The sequence below is a fragment of the Perca fluviatilis genome, chromosome 12 (genome assembly GCF_010015445.1).
Source record: "Perca fluviatilis chromosome 12, GENO_Pfluv_1.0, whole genome shotgun sequence".
Lineage (NCBI taxonomy): Eukaryota > Metazoa > Chordata > Actinopteri > Perciformes > Percidae > Perca > Perca fluviatilis.
In genome coordinates this window covers 2,541,076-2,559,064 of record NC_053123.1, presented here as the reverse complement: position 1 = coordinate 2,559,064, position 17,989 = coordinate 2,541,076, and the positions used below count along the sequence as shown (strand labels likewise).

The 17,989-nt window shown below is 41.5% G+C and overlaps 1 protein-coding gene across 2 annotated transcripts; it reads right to left on the bottom strand.

Moving 5' to 3' along the window:
- Window positions 1-222: 222 nt before the first annotated feature.
- LOC120570430 (interleukin-10 receptor subunit beta-like) lies at window positions 223-10,503 on the bottom strand. Of its 2 annotated transcripts, none has more exons than XM_039818779.1 (7): window positions 10,277-10,503; window positions 9,251-9,383; window positions 6,011-6,189; window positions 5,314-5,468; window positions 3,849-3,999; window positions 2,552-2,697; window positions 223-904 (listed from the first exon to the last, which is right to left on the bottom strand). In XM_039818779.1, exons 1-7 carry the CDS (start codon window positions 10,332-10,334, stop codon window positions 734-736), a joined length of 993 nt encoding a protein of 330 aa, XP_039674713.1. In that variant the 5' UTR covers window positions 10,335-10,503; the 3' UTR covers window positions 223-733. The 2 variants fall into 2 exon arrangements, with proteins under 2 accessions (XP_039674713.1, XP_039674714.1); XM_039818780.1 differs by having other exon boundaries at window positions 734-904; window positions 9,251-9,374; window positions 10,277-10,500.
- Between the last annotated feature and the right edge of the window lie 7,486 nt (window positions 10,504-17,989).

The window sequence follows — 17,989 nt, the reverse complement described above, 5'->3', positions numbered from 1 at the left end:
AAGGTGTTCAATTGCCATTTACCGTTACATTGCAGCTTGTTCTGCTGACTGCCGACTACAGCGGTCTTGCTTAATACTGGACTCATTTCAAAAAATGTTGTTCGGGTGCCCGGATAGCTCAGTTGGTAGAGCGGGCGCCCATATATAGAGGTTTACTCCTCAACGCAGCGGGCCCGGGGTTCGACTCTGACCTGCGGCCCTTTGCTGCATGTCTTCAGCTGTCCTGTCAATAAAGGCCTAAAAAGCCCCAAAAATAATCTTTCAAAATAAAAATTGTGTTGACATAGACACAAAAACATGGGAAAAGAGGGTCCAGGTTGAAAAAACAAGTGGATGGGCATCTTATACCATAATGGCAGCTTAAATACTTGGTACGGGCAGCTCCAAAGGGCTGTGCCGCACTCCTTCTGTTAAGTACAGTATGTGGTAATACTGCGAGCTGTACAGCACAAAAACAACATCATTTGGATGTGGTACCAATCTTGTAAGTGCTGTACATGTCTCTGTGGCTTTGCCATCTAATCACTTCACAGTAACGCCTGCTCTGAGGAATAATATAGGACTGCTGCAGAATTTGTTTCTTTGTTTCTAATACTCTTGAGTCTAATACTCAAGAATCGATTATTTCCCTGTTTGTCAGTGTCTTTGCAGTCGTCCCTGCTGATAATCTCCAACAGTCCCAACTTCTTTCATTGTTGCTGTGCTTTCCAGCATTTCCCTGTTCCTAGCATCTCTATGTGGTGCCAGGCTGTTTGCTGCAGCTAGTCCCTGCTGCCTCCAGAGGGAGCCCTTCCTCCAGAGTGCTGCTGTCTGCGATGATGCTGACCGGGTCAAAGATCTCCTTAGGTGGATGGGAGTTTCGCATGTCTAGGTACATGGACGAGTTGGGGGGTGCCAGCAGGTACTGTAGGTGTGGGGGGAAGAAAACTGGTTTAGGTTTGTGTTAAATTAACCCTCTGATGTTAAAGGGCATTTTCACATCTTCTTAAATTTACCCATTTTTTTTTTTAAAGATTTTTTTTGGGGCTTTTTTCCCCCTTTATTATAGTGAGAGTGGACAGACAGGAAAGGGGGAGATAGATGGGGGATGACACGCAGCAAAGGCCTGCAGGTCAGATTCAAACCCAGGCCGCTGCCTACATGGGGCGAACGCTCTTACTGGGTGAGCTAGAGGCCGCCCCTTAAATTTACCCTTTTAGGTATTTGCATATAACCATGTGTTTCATATCAAAATGTTCAGAACAAACTCAGCTTTCCGTATAGTGCCGGCCACTTTTTTCTAGAGCAATGTGTAAATAGATTGTTTTGGCGCTAAAACTGAAACGTTGATGTTGGCTTTTTGAAATTCCTCAAATCTTTTTTGAAAACAAGCCTTAAAGTGCTCATATTATGCTCATTTTCAGGTTCATAATTGTATTTAGAGGTTATATCAGAATAGTTTACATGGTTTCATTTTCAAAAAACACCATATTTTATTTTTACTGCACGTTGCTGCAGCTCCTCATTTCACCCTGTGTGTTGAGCTCTCTGTTTTAGCTACAGAGTGAGACATCGCACTTCTGTTCCATCTTTGTTGGGAGTCGCACATGCTCAGTAGCTAGGTAAGGACTACTAGCCAGTCAGAAGCAGAGTATGCGGGCGTGCCCTGACAGTACCTAGGTAAGGACTACTAGCCAGTCAGAAGCAGAGTATGAGGGCGTGCCCTGATAGCACCTAGATAAGGACTACTAGCCGTCAGAGCAGAGTATGGAGTGTCCTGACAGTACCTAGGTAAGGACTACTAGCCAGTCAGAAGCAGAGTATGGTGCCTGACAGTACCTAGATAAGGACTACTAGCCAGTCAGAAGCAGAGTATGAGAGTGCCCTGACAGTACCTAGGTAAGGACTACTAGCCAGTCAGAAGCAGAGTATGAGGGCGTGCCATGCTAGCAGCTAGGCGAGCATTATAACGTGTGACCACGTCTGTCTCTGAAGTAAAGGCTGGACTACAGTAGAGCTGTTTGGAGCAGTTGGTGAACAGTGTTTTCTGTTGGAGATGGTATGTCCCTTTGGGGGGGACTTTGGGCTTTTTCACTTTGTAAACCTATAACGTGCACAAAAAAGATATATAACACAATAAAGGAAAGGAGAAAAGCCAAAAAGCACAATATGAGCACTTTAACTTATGATGTGTTGTACAAATTGTTTCAGTGCTTGAAATGAGCGTACCAAAGTCTTAGGCATATATGATTAAAATTGTAAATAAATGTCTGTTATACCGCTTTTTGAGTAGGAGTTTTGTCAATCATTGTGTGGACGTGCCGGTGCGTCTTTTGTCCTCAGAGGGTTAACTAATTAAATACCTGTCTAAAGAATCCAAAAGAAGGGAAAACACTTCAAGACACCTATACACACATGCACACAGTGTAAATCAGTATATAGTGGACCACAAGGAGATCACGTTTTGTTGCTTGCCACATGCACGAAGACCTGACAGGGTTTGAGGGTGAATGAGTCATTCCAGCCCATCTGGTGCACATACATCCATGCAGACTAATATGAACATACTCACCTCTTTAAAGTGCTGAGGCAGTGCATCCTTTGGGCATAGAAAGTGGGATATACGTTTCCGATACACAACTGCGACCACCACTACAGCCACTGCCATTGCCATGGCAACAAACGTCACCACGGCTGCCAACCAGGGAGCCTCTTCTTCTGCAAAACATTCAGACCAGGGACAACAGAATTCAATTCAATTTTATTTATAGTATATATAAATATATTTATAGTATATATAAATATATATATATATATATATATATATATTTTTTTTTTTTTTTAAACGTCTATATTTATTGGTATTTTAGAAAGCAAATATATTGCATAAAAATTCTAAAAAATATTACAGAAATAGTTTTACATAAACATTAACATACACAGACACAAACACAATAGGTCCTGTACGGTAGATAATCAGATTAGATAATGATCAAAGCTGCTCCACATACTTATTGACATCACACCTTGGGTAGTTATCATAGCCAAGAGTTAAGGTAAGAGGCAAGGGGATATTCATTGACTAACTTCTACTATCATATCAATGAAGGGTTGGCAAATCTTACAACATTTTTCAACAAAACCACACAATGTATACCTGACTTTTTCCAGTTTTAAGGGCTGCATAACTTCTTTGATCTACGTAGTAAAAGTGGGAGGTTGTGCCTGTTTCCAGTTCAATAGAATTCATCTACGTGTAAGAAGGGTTATGCATCGTGGCTACCGAGAGAGAGGGTCCTGTAAGAGGACAGTCCTCTCCCGGTACTCCAAATACAGCAGCCCCTGGGTTGGGTTTAACCGCTTGTCCCAGAATATCAGACAAAGTTTTAAATATCGAGTCCCAGAAACTGAATAGCTTTGGGCACAACCAGAAAAATGGCCCAAACGAGACAGGAAATATCCCACACCGGTCAAATAGATTATATTTTCTATTTGAACCTGTAAATAAAGTTTATTTCATCCTGTGGAGGGCTCATTGCATGGGTGGAAACTGATCTTGATTTAAAACATGTTAAGTGTCTCCTTCAAAAGCAACCAAGGATTGCTTTTAAAAGGAGACATGCATTTATTTTATTTTTTTAAATCAAGATCAGTTTCCACCCTTTCAATGAGCCCTTCACAGGATGAAATAAGTGCACCCGGAATATCCAAAGAGCACCTGTACCTGAATACAATACAAGAAAGGCCCAGCAGCGCTTCCACTCCTTTGTCTGCATAGGTTCAGTTTAGTTTTTAGTTTGACTTGAAGGTTTTAATTTTTATTTTGTTTCAGTTTAGTAAAAATATTTTTTATCTAAATCGGTGCTCACCGATGGTGGTGCTCTCACAAACAGCTGCGCTGGGCACGCTGTGGTTGGGGTTCATCTTTGAGTTTACCTGGACCTGGACACAGTACTTGGTCCAGGGGTCCAGGTTGGAAAGAACCACCCGGTTTTGCTTGATGTCGCTGATGCTTATGGCCTGCAGGATGAACAGAGAGGGGGTCAGGTGTGCAGTAGTCTCGCATAACCAGATCTTCCTCCACAGCGCTGCAGAGGAGGGTCTGGCTAGTCCACACAGCATTCCGGGATGAGAGAAAAACATGCTCTGGTTTATTGGTATTTCTTTAAACCAATCACAATCGTCTTGGGCGTTGCTAAGCACCGGAGAAAAGCTGCATTGGCTCGGAAGGAACTTGTTTTGGTGGAAGGTGTACGTTTAAAAGTAGTTTTAGTCGTGCGAGAGAAAACTCAGATTGGACAGATAGTCTAGCTAGCTGTCTGGATTTACCCTGCAGAGATCTGAGGAGCAGTTAACCATAGTCCTCACAAATCCACCGGAGGTTAGAATTACAACACAAAGGAAGAGGAAGGAAACGGACATCCGGACAAAAAGAGGGACATCCGGCAGAATTTCAGGCAGCACCGGAGCAATCCTGTAAGTGGAACGTCGTGGATATAGACTAGGTGTGCAGCAGCTAGCCTGCAGGACACCACAGAGGCAGCAGGGTGAGAGGACAGACAAACAGAACTGGTCATCTCATTCTCCACCACAAACAGATGATAATCTTCTGACGGGCTTTTGGTTTTGAATGCAGCTTGTTAAATAAAAGACGGAAAACACTATTTAACTAAATTAAATCACCGTACGGTAACATGCAGGACATGGCCAAGATAAATAGGAACTGAAAAAAATAAACAAAAACAAAAAAATCAAATTTAATGATAAATTATCAACTAATAAATTAATTTTAATGAAAAAAAGTAAAGAATTCTCTGATTCCAGCTTGTTAAATGTCAATATGTTCTAGTGTCTTCTCTCCTCTGTGAGTTGGGGACAAAGCCAGACATTTGAGGACGTCATCTTGGCCTTTGGGAAACACTGATCCACATTTTTTTTTTTACCATTTTATAGACCAAACAGCTAATCGATTAATCGAGAAAATAATGACAGATTAATCGTCTATGAAGATAATGGTCAGTTTCAGCCCTACCGGCTACCACAACAAAGAACAGAGAAGCTCAGATTACAACACATGCCGGATTCTTGACTACATTTTTGGAACCCATCCGCGTAGTTAAAATAAAAAATTTTTTTTGCCGATACACGAACAAAACCCGCCGCACGGGAGAGGGGCGTGTCTGATGGTGTGACATCACTTTGGCTGCGCACACTCCCAACCCATCACAGACGCATCACGCATAACTAGCATTACATGTCAATTAGTTGTTTGCTGCTACAGTATATTAATATTCTGAATGTCGTATGCAGCACCTTTAAACCAGTGCACCCCACCTTTTTCTTCTGGCCGTGCTTCCAGTAGGTGATGTTGTAGGTGGCCAGGTTGTAAACACCTAGGAGTGTAGAGATCCTAAACACTGGATCCTTGATGCTGACTTCGATAGTAGCCCCGTTGGAGAAGAGAGAGACACTGGGCGAACCGATGATGGCTGAGAAAGAGAGAGGACGGAGTTAACAAAGCTTGAAGCTGTGGTTCTCAACCTGGGGGTCCCGACCCCACAAGGGGTTCGTAAGATAAATTCTCGAGGTATTTTAGACTGGGGAATGGTTTTCGACATTATCGTCTGTACGAGTGATATAATTTGCCTTAGAATAGATTTATTTATTCAAAATGGTACTGGTATTTTCTGTGCAATTTTTCCATTGGATTAACACATTTTTTTAAATTAATTTTTTTTAAGATGATTTTTTGGGGTCTTTTTCCCCTTTACTTCAGAGTGACAGTGGATAGACAGGAAAGGTGGGACAGACATGGGGGATGACATGCAGCAAAGGGCCGCAGGTTGGACTCAAACCTGGGCCGCTGCAAAGGACTCAGCCCACATGGGGCGCACGCTCTGAGCTAGAGGTCGCCCCCCCCGACATTTTTTACTTTTAACGGGAGGGCATAACACACCTCACCCCTGGCCCATTGCGTCATTGTTCAGTGTTTTACAGTGACAAGCCATGAAAACAGAGAGCTTCTACTCACTATCTCTGTCCAAGGCAATTTCGTTGCTTTCCACCCAGGCGGAGCTCTCTGTCCCCAGCTGCACCCGCACTCTGCCTCTATACCTTCCATACTCAGATATGGGGTTCTTGAGGTTGGTCAAGTCACATTCAAGGGTGGAGATGTTCACACAGCCCTCTTTGTAGTTCATGATGGAGGCGCTGTGGACAAAACACAGTGCTGCTGTTACAGATGTGCCAGTGGTGATTTCAGCGTCCCTGTCAGGTGTGTTTGTGATGACAAGTTAGAAAAAGAACAGCAGTGACAAAACCCCCGTTCAACTGTGAGCTTGACAGCAACACAGTGTGTGGCGCATGTGTCAGTGTTGGCACGTGTGTAAATACTTTTGACACAAAGATGTCTAATTAAGACCTGATCATACATCAACACATTGATTGAGGCTATGACCCCCCACCCCCCATGTTAGCAAGCAGGTGCCTATGTAAACATCCAGCAGTTACAGAGCAACATTAGCATTCATTTGGAGTTTGGGGTTTGTGTCCACCTGATGAATGTAAGTCCAATATTTACTTTTATTTAGCTCAGTTTTGGTCTCCACCATTTCCTGAGCACAATATGTGCATGCTAAGAAATATGTCGTATGACTGTATATGTTTAATAGAAATGGTCCATAGAACTTGATTCACAGCTGTATTTTTGTTTTTTACATTTCGAATTGCATAATTTGTACTCCGAACACCTTTGGTCGGCCACGGAGGTTGGCTTTGGAGATTATAGAAATCCAGGTTGTCACTTCTTTTACCTTTATAAAGCTCTTTCCGACATTTTGTCAGGTTTTTTCAACCTTTTTCTAATGTTTCTGTTCACTTTTTTCCGACATTTGGGAAGTTTTCTTCAACATTTTCAGACGTTTATAACTGAGCAGCTTCTCTGAGGGAATTTTAAATAAGAGAAAATATTCTGTATTTTTACTGTAGCTACACACACAATTTCGGGGCAAAGTCCAGGTGATGAGCTGCCAGAACTTAGAAGAACTTAGAGAAGCCAGAAGTTATTTTGCAGATTTATTTCTTAGAGTGTGTCTCTAAATGCTCCACTATGTTCACCAGCGAGTCTCCCACTGTGTGTAGTGGCTTTATCAGAGCGTTTTCACTGAAAACAGCTGCTGCGGTTGGAAACGAGATTGATGAGAATGTGGTTTTCTTGTTTTCTCTCTTTTTAGATCTGTTTTGCTCTACACTACCTAGGAAACCATCTATCTCTTTAGCTTCTAGATGTTCCACTCAGCAGCTGCCATCTTTCTTTGTCTGCCCACTGCTGGAAACAAAGTCAAATAGAGCTGAAAGTGTGGGCCAGAAAACCAAAATTGACTACAAAGCTGTGCAGCTCTGAGGGGAGCAGCAGAGCCAGGCGATACTTCGCTGTGGGTTCCTCACTATGAGCGACCCCCTTCACATGGCCCGTAGTCAGTTGATCTCCTGTTTATACAAAAATATTGATTATTGTAGCTTTATTCCAGCAGCAGTCAGATTCTTTAATACAACATTATAATGTAGCACTGCTAGCTGATTCTATTTTTCCTATGTCTGTTTAATGTGTATTTGTGTTATTCTGATGTGTGAATTTTTCTTTTGAGCTGCTGTAACAAGGCGGGATTAATAAAGTCTATTTTATCTTTAAACGCCTAACCCATGTCGGCATAATCTGGCCAATCACTTCTAAAATACTAGAACACAGTCCAAAATGAAAACAACATTCTGAGATATTTTCTAGTGTCTTCTCTCCTCTGTGACAGTAAACTGAATATCTTTGAGTTGGGAAAAAAAAAGACATTTGAGGACGTCATCTTGGCCTTTGGGAAACCCTGATCCACATTTTTCACCATTTATTGACATTTTATAGACCAAACAACTAATCCATTCATCCAGAAAATAATCCTCGGATTAATCGACAATGAAAGTAGTGGTTAGTTACAGCCCTACAGATTTGTCATTTACGTTAAAATGAACAACTATAATGCATCACCGACTCACTGATGTTACCCAGGTTGCACTGCACAAGTCATATCGTCATAACTTAACGGTAAACTGTGGAAAGTCAATTAGGAACAATGAGCTCATAGTTTTCAGATTGGTGTGTCAGGAGGACAACAATGTGTTTGCTCATTATCTTATAGTGGGCGGATCAGTCTTCTTTCCCAGAAGAGAAGGTACTTCTGTACCACGCCACTCATAGGAAACGTTTCACTGGTCACAGTTTCTGTGTCAAGTGGCAGAGGGGGAGTGGGGCTTGACAGTAAGTGCTTACTTGCCTTGCAAGTTTTTCAGTTAGTTAAAAAATGCCCCCACCCTGATAAAAATCTGGCTGTTAAACCCAAAGCCCCAATCCAAATACACAACAAAGCATTTACCAATCCAGCAACCTTTAGACCACAATAACCACATTTCAAATTTCTAATCATTAAATGGTAACTTTGTGTTGTTTTTCCAACCTTGACCCTATTTTCCTATGTTTTTGTGTCTAAGTGACTGATGGGAACAACAATCTTTGAAACTGGTCCGGTATTAAGCAAGACCGCTGCAGTCGGCAGGGGCGAAACAAGCTACAATGTAACGTTAACGGGCAATTGTGCACCTTCAATTTTGTCCACTAAAAGTTCTGTTTTTGCCGCTGACAGACTCAGATTATTATTCAAAGTGTCTGACAAACATTATGGAAAGGATCCCTACAGAGATAGACCTTTTTGTTAAAGAGTAAGATCCTTTTTTGTTTAACATGAAACAGCTCCGAAATCGCTCTCGCAAAACCCACCAGATTAAATTAACAGTAATTGTATCATCGTAAAACACACTTCATTCAAAGTCAACATGGACAAAATAAATCAAAATCCATCATGGTTTGTCTTTCCACTGTTCCAACAATCACCGCTCTGGTTTGGTTGAAATTCATCCATTTACATACTAGCTCTCTATACATGCTAAAGTCCTGATTATTTACATGGAGTCTGGTGGAGTTTGGTGATGGTGATTTTGGGGCTGTTTCATGTTAAACTAAAAGGATCTTACTCTTTAACAAAAGGTCTATCTCTGTAGGGATCCATCCCATAATGTTGTCAGACACTTAGAATAATAATCTGAGCAAAAACAGCACTTTTGGTGGACGCAAACTGACGGTGAACATTTGGCACTAGCACACTGACAAAAGAGCAAATGTTTGCAGAAGCACAAAGGGTTTTATTGGCTGAGATACGTGTTGACTCACATGTACTCAGTTGTGTAGAGCAGGCCGCTGGCTGGCTGGTCAGGTGGATCCCACCTCAGCACCAGATCCATGTTATAGGAGGTCAGGCGCACGTTTGTGGGTGGGCTGAGGACTCCTGACACCGCTGCACAGTCCACATCCAAACAGAATACGACACAAAGTTAGTATAATCACAGGTACGCTCAGGGGTGGAAAAAAAGAATTCAGATCCTTTACTTAAGTAAAAGTACTAATACCACACTGTAAAAACACTCTGCTACAGTAAAAGTCCTGCATTTAAAATGTTACTGAAGTAAACGTATATAAGTATCATCAGGAAAATGTACTTAAAGTATTAAAAGTAAAGAACTCTCCTCCCATTGTAGAAAGAGTAAATGATCCAAACAGTTGTGTGTTTAATGTAATGTAGCGGAGTAGAAGTAGAAAGTGGGATGAAAAGAAAAAAACTCGAGTAAAGTACAAGTACCTCAACATTTGGACTGGAGTACAGTACTTAAAGAGTAAATATACTTAGTTACATTCCACCTCTGGGTACACTCAGGAATGGAGAGAACAGTAAATGATCTTTTTATGCTAATGCTAAAAGAATTTAAAGTGTACTTGGAAGGTTTTCTGAATTGAATAAACCCCATAATAATATTAACTACTACTTGCTGTTGTCTTTATGATCACCACTGTGTCACCCTTTTTAATTGCATCTTCAGTAAGTAGCTACATGGTGAACAACTCAGAACAGGTGATCTGGATGTGGCAAAAACAAGTTGTTTCTATTCAGACAATGTAAACTCAATCGAAAAGCCCTATTACAGAATATCCTTCAATAAACTCCTCTACTGTTAAACTTTTAAACATAGCCGTGATGTTTTAAGTAGGTACTTGGCTAGGACGTTCTAATCTAAAGATAACAAAGTTCATCCTTAACTGCAGTTACAGTAATAAAACAGACACACACACATACACACACACACACACACACACACGCGCGCGCTGTATATACTCTCAGCTGAATAAAAGAGCAGTTATTACCTCTGAATCCGCATAGTGTTGAAAACGTCAGGATAAAGGCAGAAATAGAGGCTGACATGATATCCCAAAGGCTCTTCTGTCAGTTTATAATGTAGTCCAGCGGCAGTGTGTGTGTGTGTGTGTGTGTGTGTGTGTGTGGGTGTGAGTCGCTTTCATTTATAAACTGTATTTCCTGGTAGCATTCTCTGACGAGAGAAGGGGGAGTCCGCGGAAACGAAACTCTTGCGCAGAAACGCCTGCGGATTCGAGGAAGCAGCCTATCGGTGCCAGTGACTACCAAAGGTGACTACTGTCAGAAATTAATAAACAAGACTAATGGGGGAGGTTCCAGTGTGGTTGAGTTGCCTCTGAATTGATCGCAATAGCGCATGCGCATGACGGATCGTGCAGGCAGCACAGATCCATAGACAGTATATAGAGAATGGACCAATAGATCCCGTGTCTCTGGATGGAGACCAGTGAAGGATATCAGAAGTCACTTTCCCGGTGCTTACTGAGCGTTACTGCGCAGCCTCCAACTGAGCTTGACGACGTAGATGTGACGTGAGCAACCTGTCTGAAAGTGTGAAGTCTTCTGGTAGCTGTGCCGAGAGAAATCTCAATCATTCCCAATCTTACAGAGACGGAGAGCGTAGGTATATGTAAGGAGATAACATAGGCACAGGCTAATTACTGATCACTAACATGCAGTCTTGTATAAAGCACTTGAAAGCAATACTTGAGTAAAAGTACAAGTATCTTACCAGAAAATTACTTTGGTAGAAGTTAAAGTCATCTTTTAGAATAATACTTGAGTAAAAGTCTTAACGTATTTGATATTTACTGTACTTAAGTATCAAAAGTAATTTTCTGAAATAAAATGTACTACTTAAAAGTCCCATGGCATGAACATTTCACTTTATGAGGTTTTTTAACATTAATATGAGTTCCCCCAGCCTGCCTATGGTCCCCCAGTGGCTAGAAATGGTGATAGGTGTAAACCGAGCCCTGGGTATCCTGCTCTGTTTTTGAGAAAATGAAAGCTCAGATGGGCCGATCTGGAATCTTCTCCTTATGAGGTCATAAGGAGCAAGGTTACCTCCCCTTTCTCTGCTTTGCCCGCCCAGAGAATTTGGCCCACCCATGAGAGAGAGAGAGAGACATCATGGCTTTCAAACGAGCAAAGTGGCAGTTGGTCAAGGCCACACCCCCACCCTCCACCTTGGCCCCCCCTCTCTCCTCCTCAATAGCTACAGTCACCGAAATGGCACATACTAAGGAAAGCTCATTGTGGGACTGGCTCTAGTGGCTGTAAATCATGCAAGCACCGCATATTTTGCGCGGAAAGTGCAGCATATTTTAAAAAATGCAGCCCCCGCATGAATATGCGGACTTTGGCTGATTATGCATTGAATTATGCGATCGCATAATCGCGTTTTTCTGGAGGGACTGATTAGGGGAACACTAAGGTCTATATAAAAGAGACTTCAGATACAGTATTAGGGGACCACTAAGGCCTATATAAAAGAGACTTCAGATACAGTATTAGGGGACCACTAAGGCCTATATAAAAGAGACTTCAGATACAGTATTAGGGGACCACTAAGGTCTATATAAAAGAGACTTCAGATACAGTATTAGAGGACCACTAAGGTCTATATAAAAGAGACTTCAGATACAGTATTAGGGGACCACTAAGGTCTATATAAAAGAGACTTCAGATACAGTATTAGGGGACCACTAAGGTCTATATAAAAGAGACTTCAGATACAGTATTAGGGGACCACTAAGGTCTATATAAAAGAGACTTCAGATACAGTATTAGGGGACCACTAAGGCCTATATAAAAGAGACTTCAGATACAGTATTAGGGGACCACTAAGGTCTATATAAAAGAGACTTCAGATACAGTATTAGGGGACCACTAAGGCCTATATAAAAGAGACTTCAGATACAGTATTAGGGGACCACTAAGGCCTATATAAAAGAGACTTCAAATACAGTATTAGGGGACCACTAAGGTATATATAAAAGCATCCAGAGAGCACCATGTCATGGGACCTTTAACAGAAAGCCGCTGCAGATCTCTCCTGGGTGCGAGACGCCTTCTCATGGATGTGTGAATAGTTAAGAGACAGCCGCTGTTGTTTTGCGTCCTCGTGTGAATAGTAAAGAGACCCCTGCCACAGACACAGATTCTCTTTCAAACCACGAGGTGAGTTTGAATCATCTGAGAATATTTTTTTTATATTCTCAGATAGAATATTCATATCTGAAGTTCTTTTATTATTATTGTTTAATAGTTGTGGGTGTGTGTTTTACAGATTCTCAGCCCAACCCAGATCCCTTCTATGCGTATGGCAGTATGACTGAGCGATTCAAAAATAAAAATAAACGTTCTTGAGTGGTACGACAGTTCTCAAAGAAACAAACAAAGATTCAACACTACTGTGTTAATGATGTGGCCGTTTTCAGCGGGCATGTCAGAGGGATGTGTGTTTACAATCATGCATGCCAGGGCGCCCAGAAAATTGTTTTATTACAGATTCTAGAATTCAAGAATTCGAGTTAGTTCTATAGTACGCATTGGTTACAGGCCCGGATTGGCTAATCGGGAGCACCGGGAGAATTCCTGGTGGGCCGGTCTGGTTGTTTGGTTATGAGGGCCGGTGTTCAGGTATGGCACTGGGTTGAAATCATAGTTGAATATTATAGATGCTGCCTGCACTCGCAGCCCACTTTTTGTATTTACAGTATTTATTTTTTCTCTTCATTCATGCAGCCCACCTGTCACTTTTAGTGCCATCGCTATGGAAACAGTCTGTGGTGGTGCCTGTTGCTAAGGTTAGCCTCCCTCAAACCCTTAATGATTTCAGGCCTGTTGCCCTGACATTCTTGGTCATGAAATCTTTAGAGAAACTTATTAAAGTTGATCTTCTAGCTAAGGCGGAACTCCTTTTAGATCCATTTCAGTTCGCTTACAGGGCCAAGAGGGGGGTACAAGATGCCACCATGACCTTACTCAAACTCCTATATAAGCACCTAGAGGGGAGTGGGAATCATGCTAGGCTACTTTTTGTTTATTTCTCATCTGCCTTCAATACCATACAACCTCATTTGTTAGCGGAGAAGTTACTCCTCAATCCGAGCTTGGTAGGGTGGATACTGGATTTTCTCACTCAGAGATGTCAGAGGGTGAGGGTAAATAGTGAGCTCTCCAGTGAGTTAATATCATCCACAGGATCCCCACAGGGATGTGTCCTGTCCCCTCTGTTGTACATCTTATATACCAATGACTGTTGTAGCAACCATGGAAATAGACACATTATCAAGTTTGCAGATGATTCTGTTATTGTTAGCCTTCTTAGTGCACATGAAAATGACCATGGTCCAGTAATTGATGATTTTGTTGGTTGGTGTGAGGATGCTTTCTACATCTAAACATTACAAAAACTAAGGATATGTCCATTGATTTCAGACATCATCCCAATGCCCCCCGTAGTAGTGTCATCAAGGGCCAGGACATAGACATGGTGCCCTACTATAAATATCTGGGCACCTTGATTGACAATCAGTTAAAATTCCAACTGAATACTGCTTCAGTGTGCAAGAGAGGCCAACAAAGACTCTTTGCACTCAGGAAACTTGCTAAATTCCAGGTGGATAAAACATTGATGACTTTGTTTTACAAAGCTTTTATTGAGTCTGTCGTGTCATTTTCTATTATTTGCTGGTATGGAAACCTCACCATCAAGGATAAAAATGCGCTTTTAAAAATTGTGAATTTGGCTAGCAAGATAGTGGGTGTGAAGTTCAGTAGGCTAACAGACATTTTTAACAAACTAATTTAAAAAAAAGCCATGTCTATTGTCTATGACTCCACTCACCCTCTGTACGGAGAATACTTGCTATTACCTTCTGGCTTACGTTTTAGCACTCCCTTAGCTCTTAAACAGAGATACAAAAACTCTTTTATTCCTTGTTCCATTCAGGCACTCAATTTAGCTAAGAGGAGGTGATAGCTTTTGTTTATCTTAATCCTGTTTATCCCTGTATTTCTTTTTAAATTTATTATTATTATTGATTATTACTTTTATTATGTCCCCAACATAATTTCTGCTATTGCTGTTTATTGCTGTATGTATTGCTGTTTTAAGTAAGTTAATTGTTGTGTGGTTGTGGTGTATATTTTCATGTGATATCTTTCTGCTGCCCTTCTAGGACAAAGAATAAACTGAACTGAACACTCGCAGAGTGCAGCCTGGTTTATGATGACCTATTTATGTTCGGAGTCCTCCGACGGCAGCACCTCTATAAAAAAATCAACAAACCGTCATCGTACACAAGTCACTGGTGCTCGTTGGAGGATGCCACCGCGAGCAAAAAGAAGCTGTTTTAAACGGGTAATAGAAAGCGCAAAACGGCACTGAAAAAGCGTCAATTTAAAAAGTAGAGCTCTAGAAAGTGACGCGGCCAGATGAAATTTTTCTATTTTTAGCAAAACGCCAAATGAAGACGTTGAGACGGGTAAGCTGAGTTAGTTAGGAGAAGTGACTGCAAACCAACGTTTATGTTTATGAATCAAACTTGTTCTTGTAGCTCCGCAGCAGCAGCAGCTAGTAGGCCTACTAGTCCAGTTTGCTGCTAACCGTGACAATGAAGAGCCAGTAAGGTTACCAAGCAGCAGCTATATGAGCCCAGAACTCCAGTTTGGGCAGCTAGGGTTGATCATTGACTGAGTATTATAAGAATTAATAAGAGTGTGGTGTTGACCTGCTCTATATGAAAAATGCCCTGGGATAATTAATGATGCCAGATGATTCGACACTACTATAATGACACTGACTTGACTTGATCAGAAAGCTTTGTAAAAAAGAGAGATTTGTGCTGAGAATTATGACAATTTATAAAATTTGATTTAGTGTCAGAAGCAGAGCCAGTAGTGTGCATTAGGGATAGCTGCTGTCAGTGTGGATGGCACATCTACTGTAAGCTGTTGTATCACAGTGCGTGAACAAGCAAACATGATCAGATTAGCTACAATATAATCACTTTTTATGACCAAATATTACTTGTGACCCATTATGAAAGTTGTATTAAATATTCAAAGGTAAAAATAGATTATGGTGTCATTAGAAAGTGCAATACAATGTATCTTGTTCTTTATTTAATCTGTGATTACTTATTTGCACAGAAACAGATTCTGATATTGTTCAACATCATTGGGTTATTGTTAAGATGTTAACTTTTCTAATAAATCTACATTGTGAGGCAACACTTGGAAATAGTGATATTTTACAAAATACACCGAATTACAAGGTAGAGGACAGGGCGCTATTGCAGACTTATATACTAAGGTTTTGATTACATTTTTTTAATATAGTCATTCGTGAAGTAAAGTGGGCCGGTCTAAGGCATGAAAATCCAGGGCTGAAAATGAGTCCCAATCCGGCCCTGATTGGTTGTAATCCAGAAGTAGCTTGTCTCCTGTTCGATGTCAAAAACAGAATAACATATCAGGTTAACCGTGCGAGGCAAAGGGTTTCTAAAACGAGTTTCCAACCTGACAAATTAATTAGGGATGCCATAAATCCAGTTCTCGGCTTCGGGTTTGGCCGAATATTGGGCTTTTTGACGGTGTTCGGTTTCTGCTGTTTACGTAGGTGGAGCGTTCAACGCAGCAGGCTGTGAGAAAGTGGAAATGGGACTGGTGAGCAGAAAGTGTTGTTTGGCAGTACTTTCAGTCAAAAGAAGGAGATTCAAGTCCAGTTTTTTTTTGTGATTGTTGCGGGCAAAAATCCTTGATTATGCGGCACGTTTTCTTAAAAAATGCGATGGAATATGCGGGATATTTATGCAATTTTATGCGATGAAATTGCGGGAACTTACAAAAACTGCGGTTTGATGAAACTTCATTTCCAAAAATAGTTTACAGATATTCAGTCATTGCAATAAGTAAACAAATAAGATACAAAAATATATACAAATAATATAATATTAAAGTAAAAATGAAAGTAGGCTAATAGTCTAAACAGAGGGAAATAAAAGATACAAAAGAGACAGACTTTCAAAAATCGTTAATAATATAGACAGCAGGAGCACTCAAACAAAGACATGTGAGTAGACCTCAGATATTAAGATAGCTTTCTTATTGGATACCAACTTAAGAGACTCAAATATTATCTGCCCCACTACAAAGTCCACGTCAAATTCAACCTCCAACACCTGCTTTTCGATGATGTTCACGTCGCGAAATTACGTCACCTCATAACGTTCCCATGGCAACAGGGGAAAATGGCTGCTCTTGTGTGAAGTAAACGCAACATTTTTTCAACTTTCTGCTAAGATATATGTGACTTTTTTGCAACAAAAATGCGGGGATTATGAAATCATGCAAGCACCGCATATTTTGCGCGGAGTGCAGCATATTTGAAAAAATGCGGCCCCCGCATGAATATGCGGACTTTGGCTGATTATGCATTGAATTGCGATCGCATAATCGCGTTTTTCTGGAGGGACTGACATGTTCAATTTACAATGCCGATTTATCTGGTGGTGGCGAGGACCCTAAACTATACACAACATGGCCGCTGTTACAACATTTGGTATGAAACATCTGAAAGAATAGCCTACGAGTTGTGAATGAAGGAATCTCCAGACAGCAGCCAGAATGCAGCAACTTCAGGTACGGCAAAGGAAGGACAGTCCCTGTTTACTTCATTCATGTGTTTACTGTGTTCATGGACTGAGGATGGGAGGAGGATTTGGTATTTCGTTTCAGATTCAGCAGAATCTTAACCAGTGGATTCGGTATTCGGCCGAACCCCAAAAATCTGGATTAGGTGCATCCCTAGTTTTAATTAGTGAAACATTTCCTGAACACCCTCCATCGTGCTCCAAGTTGAAACAATAAGGTATCCCTGACAGCAAAATCTGGGCTGGATATGGCCAGAGATCTGTCTGTTAAGTGATGACTGGTAGTTTGTATCACTAAGAGACTAATACTCTCTTGTGTACTGCCCTCTCTGAAAATGTGGTTGAACAGGCCCTGCAGGGTAAGACTGTCCGTCAGCGTACAGACAAATAAACTCTGTGCCAAAGTGCTCAAAATTAAATGGATTACGTGCAGGGCTTTAAATTGACACCCGCCAACCACCCAAATGCGGGTAAAAATGAACTTTGGCGGGTGACATTGTGAACTTACTAGCCAATTTGGCCGGTGATGAATGAAGCAAACAACACTGCGTTTGTTTGAACGGCAACCTGCAGAAAACAAGTCAGTGTTTCCAGATTGGTCTGTTTTCTGGCATGAAATATGCGTGTGTTTGGCTTGTAAAACGTAAGCTTTATCTGGCAACAGTGCTTATAGAACTAATCCTACAATTTCCCATGAACACTATGGGCCCTATGTTGCACCCGGCGCGGTGCAAAGCCTGACGCAAGTGTCTTTGCTATTTTAAGACCGTCCAGCGCCCACGTCGTTTAAATAGCAAATACCTGCGCCCATCGGTGGCCCATGGGCAGCACGGTGGCCCAGTGGTTAGTGCTGTGGCCTCACAGCAAGAAGGTTCTGGGTTTGAATCCAGGCCTTTCTGAGTGGAGTTTGCATGTTCTCCCCGTGTCTGCGTGGGTTCTCCGGTTTCCCCCACCACTAAAAATATGTTCCCCCCCTCCCTAACTAGCTAATGTGTGGTGAGCGTTCTGGCGTCGGAAGGCGTTGTATGGCTGCCGTGC

Coding starts and splice junctions, on each gene's coding strand:
- LOC120570430 (XM_039818779.1), bottom strand. CDS start 10,334: ATGTCAGCCTCTATTTCTGCCTTTATCCTGACGTTTTCAACACTATGC. Junction 4,000..5,313: donor AGCACGGCCAGAAGAAAAAG/GTGGGGTGCACT, acceptor TTCATCCTGCAG/GCCATAAGCATCAGCGACAT. Junction 2,698..3,848: donor TTGTGAGAGCACCACCATCG/GTGAGCACCGAT, acceptor AATGTTTTGCAG/AAGAAGAGGCTCCCTGGTTG.